An 8,171-nucleotide genomic window follows, 5' to 3' on the forward strand; every position below is an offset into this window, starting at 1 on the left:
TATGGCTAGAAATGAGACTGAAAGTCTTGAGTAGATGAGGAGCTTTTGCAGTGCCCAATAGACTTGTGTGCCTTCAACTTCGAGGTAACAGTTTCTAATTTCTAATTCTTTATATTGATATGGTACATAAATGAAGTGTGGACTTTTTATTTTTAAAATGGAAATGATTTAAAGATCAGCAATGCATCAAAATGTATTTTTAGGAATCTGCATTGTAAAATAAATGTTTCTTTATTGAGACGCTTCCACACAGCGACCACCAGATGTCGCTGTGTGTCCTCCAAAATCCTCAACCGCAGCAGTAGTAGAGGGTTAAAGGGGTGTGTTTCCTCCAGATCTGCTGCTGAAGCTTTACAGAGTTGCCACTCTGCCACTCACTGATCAGGATGTGAGCATGATCTTTATTCATTTGTTTCCTGTTCACGTTCACTCCTGAATTCAACAACCTATCTTTGTGTGTGTGTGTGTGTGTGTGTGTGTGTGTGTGTGTGTGTGTGTGTGTGTGTGTGTGTGTGTGTGTGTGAATCTGTAAATAAGATCTTTTAATATCTTCTCTCATCTGCATGTGTTTTATGATTCAGCAGATGCCTTTGTGTTTCTCTGTCCTGCTCTGAAACATCTGTAAAATAGACTCTAGAGAGTGAAATGTGCACTGCAGTATGTAACATCATCCTGAGACTAAATACGGACCGTAGTGGGTGTTGAGGGAGAGTCAGAATTAATTTAAAAGACAAAAGAGAGAGAAAGAGCGATAGAAAGAGCAGGATGAATAACCCTCCATTGATGGATTTCTCTCCTCCTCCTCTTCTTCCTCCTCCTCCTCTTTCTGTCTGCACTGATTAGAGCGTCTGATCCTCTGCGGGACTGAGCTGAGCGACCCACATCACCACGCTGCTGAAGAGTCAAACTGAGGACTAGCTGAAAACTCAACACTGCTTCAACACCAACCACTGAAACCCTGCGGCTGAAACCAGTGTTCGACATGGGTGAGTGTGAAACGTCCACTATCTACTATTCACACCCACATTTCATACAAACGCTCACAAAGTTCAAACAACTCTGGATTCAACACCGCACATGTTTCATTGAGGTGTTTATTCAGGGAGCATTTATACTGAGTCAATTCAATACTTGGGATTTTTCCTACAGTAAATGTGGTGTGTCTTTAGCATCTAAACACTGTAAGAGTGAAGGTTGTATTCTGAAGGTTGCACATTTTAAGTGTTTAACGCAGCTGTGGGTGTTTGACACATAAATTCGACTGTATTTGCTTGTTGAAGGTCTTGAACCATTATTTGTTGATTACTTTCAACACTGTGTTTGTGGTCGTTGTACTTTTGTTTGCTGTTGTAAGTGTTTAAAACGGCTGCAGGTGTTGATTCAACACTGTAAATGTTCAGGGTAGGTCTTTAAACATTGAACATTTCTTGAATTTTGAATTCGAACGTGCATTTTTTTTTCTCAACACTATACAAGAGAATGTTGTACTTTTCAATGTACCAATTTTAGGTGTTTAAAATGGTTTCAGGTGTTGAATGACCTTGTAAATTCTGCAGTTTTTGTTTAAACAAGAGGGGTTGAATACGTTTAGAACCCCCAAACTGTATTTGTGGTTGTTGTGTGTTCCTTCTTGTGTTTAAAATGGCTGCGGTGTTGATTCAACAATAAATGTTCAGGGAAGGTCTTTAAGTCTTCAACATTTCAGTCTTAAATTTGAATTTGCAGTATTTATCCAATCTCATCTCATTTATCTCAAGGTTGTACTTTTCGATTTACCACTATGCTAGTATTTAAAGCCACTGTAGGTATTGATAAAATGTGTTAATTTTGCAGTATTCGTTTTGTTACTCTTTGACTGTTCCACTTTGAAAGTGTTTAAAGTGGCTGAAATTTGTTGATTCAACACAACCTCAACACCGTAAAGTGAAGTTGTTATACTTTCATTTACTGTTGGAAGTGTTTAAAACAGCTGCATGTGTACTGTAAATGTTAAGGAAAGGTCTTTAAACAATGAACATTTCAGTCTTGAATTTAAACGTTGAGTATTTATATCATTAACACTGTACGAAAGTGAAAGTTGGAGTTTTCAATGTTGCTTTTTGTAAGTGTTTAAAGTGGCTGTAGATGTTAATTTAACACTTTCATTCTGTAGTATTTGTTTTGTAAAGGTGTGTAACCTGCACATGTTGATTTAGTTTGCTGTTCTAAGTGTTTCGAACGGCTGCAGGTGTTGATTCAGGATGCTAATTCAACAATGTATGTATTTAGTCATGGTCTTTAACTATTAAACTTTTCAGTCCTGAATTTGAATGTGCAGTATTTATCTCATTAACCATGTAGGAGAAAATGTTGTAATATTTAATGTCAGAGTTTAAAGTGGCTGTAGGTGTTGAATGACCTTGTTAATTTTGCCATTTTTATTTGTTAAGTGTTGAAAACAGCTACAGGATTTGATTTCACAATTCAATGTTCAGTGAAGGTCTTTAACCGTTCAGCATTTAAGTCCTGAATTTGAAAGTGCAGTATTTATCTCATTAGTACTGTACAAGTGATGGTTGGACTTTGAATGTTTTACTTTGTAAGTGTTTATAGTGGCTTCACCAAACGAAGACCTTCACCGAAGACCTTCACCAAACGAATGCAGTCAAATTAATGTGTCTAATCAACACCTGGTTGTGGTCGTTTGGTGAAGGTCTTTAACAAACATTTGCTGATTGCTTTCAGGACCTAAACCCTGTATTTGTGGTCATTGTACTTTTGTGCCTTGTTGTAAGTGTTTAAAACAGGACTCAAATGTTCAAATTCAGGACTGGAATGTTGGGTCATGGTTTAGAGTTTAGGGGTAAAGATTACTAGACTAGACATTTATAATGTTCCACTTTGTCTATATGGCCTTGTTAATTCTGCAGTTTTTGTTTTATAAAGTGTTTAACCTGCACTTGTTGATTGCTTTCAGAACCTTCATACAGTATTTGTGATTGTTGCACTTTTGTTCATTGTTGTAACTGTTTAAAAAGCCTGCAGGTGTTTGACTCAACACTGTTAATGTTCAGTGAAGGTGTTTAAATTTTTATTTTGAATTTGCATGTGCAGTTTTGAAATAGCTGTAGGTGTGTGATGATCATTTGACAGTATTTGTTTGGTACAGGTGTTGATTCAGCATGCTAAATCAACACTGTATTGTGTTTAGTCAAGGTCTTTAACTATGCAGCATTTTAGTCGTGAATTTAAATGTGCAGTATTGATCTCAATAACACTGCATGCGGGAATGATGTCATTTTCAATATTCCATTTTTTTAAGTGTTTAAAACTGCTGCAGGTGTTGATTCAACACTGTCAGCATAGTTCTTTAACAATTTACCATTTCAGTCCTGAAATTTAATTTGCTGTGTTTATCTCATAACACTGTACGAGTGACGGTTGTACTTTCAATTTGTCTTCGTAAGTGTTTAATATGTGTGTACAAATTAATACTGCAGTATTTGTTTTGTGAAGGTATTAAACCATTTGTTAATTGCTTTAAGAATCCCAACAGCTGGTAGTAGTGGTTGTTGTAGTTTTTTTGTTGTGTTTAAAACAGCTTTAGGTGTTGATGTGACACTCAGTAGCATTACAGTGGTTGTTGTACATTTGTTTTGATGTAAGTGTTTAAAATGAACGTAGGTGTTTATTCTGCAGTTTTTTTTTTCTGTTTTCTTCAATTCTTGGTTCTTGTTTATGACTGCTGCAGGTGTTGATTTAACACACCAATTCAACATTGTTTGTTCTAAGTAGTCCTTCAGCACTTCAGTCCTGAATGTAAATGTGCAGTCTTTACTTTAGTAACTCTATAGTAGTGAATGTTGTCCTTTAATTGTATGCGTTTGTAAGTGTTCCGGATGACCATCAGAGGTGGGAAGTAACGAAGAACAAATACTTCGTTACTGTACTTAAGTAGATTTTTCTGGTATCTACTTTATTACACTATTTATTTTTTGGACAACTTTTTACTTTCACTCATTACATTTTCACACAAATATCTGTACTTTCTACTTCTCACATTTTCCAAACAGACTTATTACTTTTGTTTTTATTTATTTGGTGAAATGTCAATATTTTTCTTCTCATTGCGCCGTTTTCAGCCAATCAACCGATTTCCTGTCATTTCACAGCTTTTTCAGTCCACTGGTGTATCATTTCCTGGTTATTACACCACAGACATAGTTTATAAAGCTCACAACAACGTGGCAGAAGACCACAAGAAGTCTGGTGTTAATGTGGATGAGACAGAGGGAGTCAGTGATGTAAACATGACCGAGAACAGACACATTCCTGATCATCATCATCTTTTCTCTGCTTGTGTTCTACATGTGGATGTTCAGTCTGGATACATTCATTAGAGAACAAAATTTGTCATTCGTTTTATATGAATATATTTATTAGGGCTGTCAAAATGCAAATGAATTTGAATGGTGTTGGTTTTAATAACGTGCGATTTATGCAGCCGCATTTCTCTTTGACCATTTTGAATAAAAATATAAATAAATGAATATTAAAGAGGCCAAATTAAAATCTTTAGCGCAGCACACGTTTATTTACGACGTCCTGTCTTTACTCAGATATAATAAATAAATAAATAAACAAATTAATTAATTAATTTTTAATCAGCAAACATGCGCCAAGTCTTAAATCAGTACCAGAATCCGCCATGATGCACACAGTGAATGAATTCTCATAACACCAAAACGAACTTAAAACGAACTTAAACTCTTTACAGACACACAAACATCATAAATATATGGATTGAAATTTCGAAAAGACTACTTTAAAATAAACCAATTAACATCGTATACAAATATTCTCTGATTTTGTAATCCATATGAAACTGATAAGAGGTGCAGTTTCTCCGGTATCACCTCGTTAACCGTCCGTGTGGAAACATAGCAAAGGGGCTTAATTTAAAACACCATAATTACTTTAAAACGTTTACTATAATATTTTGTCTTCATGTCAGAGCCCAAATTTCTTTACTTTAACTTGAGTAAAAAAAAGTATAGTTTTTTTAAAACAGGAGTATCTGCACTTCTAATTAGAGAAAGGATGTGTGTACTTTTGCCATCTCTGATGACCATAGATGTTGATTCAACCTACTGTATCTTTTCAGTGTATTTTTTTGAATAAACACTTTTCGCTATGTGCTATGCTCAGCACCAAAACACAGCAACAATAGGGTTGAGGTAAAAGCTCTAGAGCAGAAGATCTCCACTCAGACCTATTTAAAGCATATCTACATAAAGCTGGCTTTTGTGCACAGATGCATTATAATGCTGGACCAGGTTTGAGTCCCATAGTTCAAGTGAAGGGAATATGTTCTGCTAGGAAATCCAAAGACATCTAATGCAGTTGTGTGTCTCCAACTATGGTATAACAGTTTAAGGATGAACCAGATACGGCTGGAAAAGTCAGGTGTCCTCAGGTTTGTGTTTAACAGAGGTGGTAAAAGTCCACACATTCTTCACTTAAGTAGAAGTGCAGATACTCATGTTTTAAAAGACTCCAGTGAAAGTTAAAGTTCTGACTGCACTTTTTCACTCCAGTTAAAGTAAAGAAGTTTGGGCTCTGACATGGACTTCATTAAAAAGTAGTCATGAGGAACGTCTCTGTTCTCAGTCATGTTTACATCACTGACTCCCTCTGTCTCATCCACATTAACCCCAGACTTCTTACTGTCTTCTGCCTTGTTTATTGTTTTGCTCATTGTGAGCCTCGTAATCTAGTCTACGTCTGTGGTGTGTGAAAGAGACAGGAAATAATACACCAGTAGTAGATTGAAAAAGACACGCCATGACAGGAAACAGGTTGATGGGCTGAAAACGGCACAATGAAAAGAACAAATATCGATTATGTCACCGAATAGATAGAAACTAAAGTAAGCCTGTTTTGAAAAGTTGTCTGAAAAATAGATAGTGAAGTAAAATACTAATACCAGAAAAATCTACTTAAGTACAGTAACAAAGTAGTTGTACTTCATTACTTCCACCGCTGGTGTTTAATAACGTGTATGCACAAAATAATAAATATTTAGTAGAAAGAATGTAACCCTAATGGGATAAACAGCACACCCATGTCCTGCATGCTGTTTAATTTTGTGTATGTTCCAATTGTGTGGATTACAATTAACACCATTCAATGACATTTATCATTAAACCAGGCTTTAGGATCGTTCTGTTTCTTCCACTGAAGGTGTGAAAAAAGTGTGTTAGTGTTGATAGTTAGTGTTTGCGTGTGTAGTCTGAAGCCTGTGTGTTGGATTCTGTTACATAACTGTGCTTTAGGAACACTTTTGGATTGCAAATGTGTGGGAGGAGACTTGACACCAACTGTCGATTACAACACAGAGCATTTATGTACATCAGTACGTGTACATAACCATCTCACACAAACACATCATGTCCTGTCCTAGACACACAGAAAGAATAGCCCAGTGAGGTCAGGAAGTTGGGGTCAGCCATGATACAGCACCCCTGGGACACAAAGGGTCAAGGGCCCAAGTGTGGCCGCTGGGCAATACTGTGGCTTGAACCCCTGACCTTCCAAATCAGAACCCAGAGCCTTGACCACTGAGCTACCAGTTCCTCCCCACACAGACACCAAGCTCTGTGATGGAAAGGTTGGTGTGATGTAACAGAGTTTCTACAAGCACTCTATAGTGCTTAAAGGAGCTCCTTTAAGAAGGTAGCGGATGGAGGTAAGACATGTGACCGAGGCATCATGACATGCATCAAGAGTGAGTCATAGACAGATGTGGTGGAGAAAATCCGGTAATTTTCCAAAATAAAAATGTTCAGAATCAGAAAATAAATAAAACGAAAATAATGTTATGTATTCTTTCTGTGCGGCCCGGTACCAATTGACCCACGGACCGGTGCTGGTCCACGGCCTGGGGGGTTGGAGACCACTGATGATTATTACACAATTGATGATTATTTTCCTACAAAAGCATGTTCTGGACTGTTTTATTTTCCCACCAATTCTATTCAGTTACATTTGTAGAGCATTGTTAACAAAGGACATTGTCTTAAAGCAGCTTTACAGAAATAAATATTATAAATATACATTTTACATTTATAAACAAGTCTCTATGTTTATCCCTAATCAGGAAACCAAGTGGTGACTGTATTAAGAAAGAAACCTTGAGAGGAACTGGACTCAAAAGGAAACCTATCCTCATTTGGGTGTCATATAAAATCCATTTATTAGAGCTCCATCATTGTTGAGGTTATCAAACTATTTACAGTCTCATAGTAGCAGACTGCTTATATTAATTACAGTCCAGATCCATCTTCATGGTCCGTAACCCTCTTCTCGGATTAGGCTGTCCTTGTGGAACCATCCTCAGCTGCAGCGACTGGTGTCAGGATGAATCAAGCCGGTCCAGAAAGAAGAAAGGGGCATGATCATTAGTACCTCAGGAGCTTGTTTGTCTCCACAGAGGTATACAGTACCACCACCCAAAAGTGATATGTCGATGCTTACAATGAAGTATTTATTCAGAAATGACTGACATCTGCTGATTCAACCCTATCAGTAGCTCAAGATCATTACAGTGGTTGTTGTACATCTGTTGTTTATGCAGTTATACAGAAATAATCAGTGACAGGTTGGTGTGATGTAACTGTTTCTACAAGCACTCTAAAGATGAATATTTTCTTAAAACAGCATGTTCTGGAGTGTTTTATTATTTTCCCATCAATTCAATTCAGTTGTATTTGTAGAGGGTTTTTAACAATGAGTAGTTTTACACTGAAAAGTAGTAATGAGAGACATTTATTCAAAAATATTTAGTTATAGTTACATGAAAAGTTGTGGAACGTGTGCAATTGTTGAAAGTTGTATTTCTCAGTGGTTACGATGTTGGACGTTTCCTCAAAGCTGCCACTGCTGGGCCCTTGAGCAAGGCCCCTAACTCTCAATTGCTCACTATATAAATGTAATCTGCTCTGGATAAAGATGTCCGCCCAATGCTGTTAATGTAAATCAATTAATGATAGTTATAGGAGCTATAAACAATCATACTCTCTCTCTCTCTCTCTCTCTCTCTCTCTCTCTCTCTCTCTTTACTAAAGTAGAAATTCCAGCTTTATCTCTGACACTGAAAACTCCGTCTATAAATGTTAAATAAATAAACATTA

At 36.8% G+C, this 8,171-nt stretch overlaps 1 protein-coding gene across 1 annotated transcript in view; it reads left to right on the forward strand.

Moving 5' to 3' along the window:
- Positions 1-540: 540 nt before the first annotated feature.
- Positions 541-8,171, forward strand: part of gpm6ab (glycoprotein M6Ab) — a 69,200-nt gene continuing 61,569 nt past the window's right edge. Inside the window, exon 1 of the mRNA XM_046876862.1 lies at positions 541-986. Within this exon, the coding sequence (XP_046732818.1) occupies positions 983-986 (4 nt within the window). The 5' untranslated portion in view covers positions 541-982. The remainder of the gene's footprint in view (positions 987-8,171) is intronic.

This window comes from Silurus meridionalis, chromosome 2, assembly GCF_014805685.1.
Source record: "Silurus meridionalis isolate SWU-2019-XX chromosome 2, ASM1480568v1, whole genome shotgun sequence".
Lineage (NCBI taxonomy): Eukaryota > Metazoa > Chordata > Actinopteri > Siluriformes > Siluridae > Silurus > Silurus meridionalis.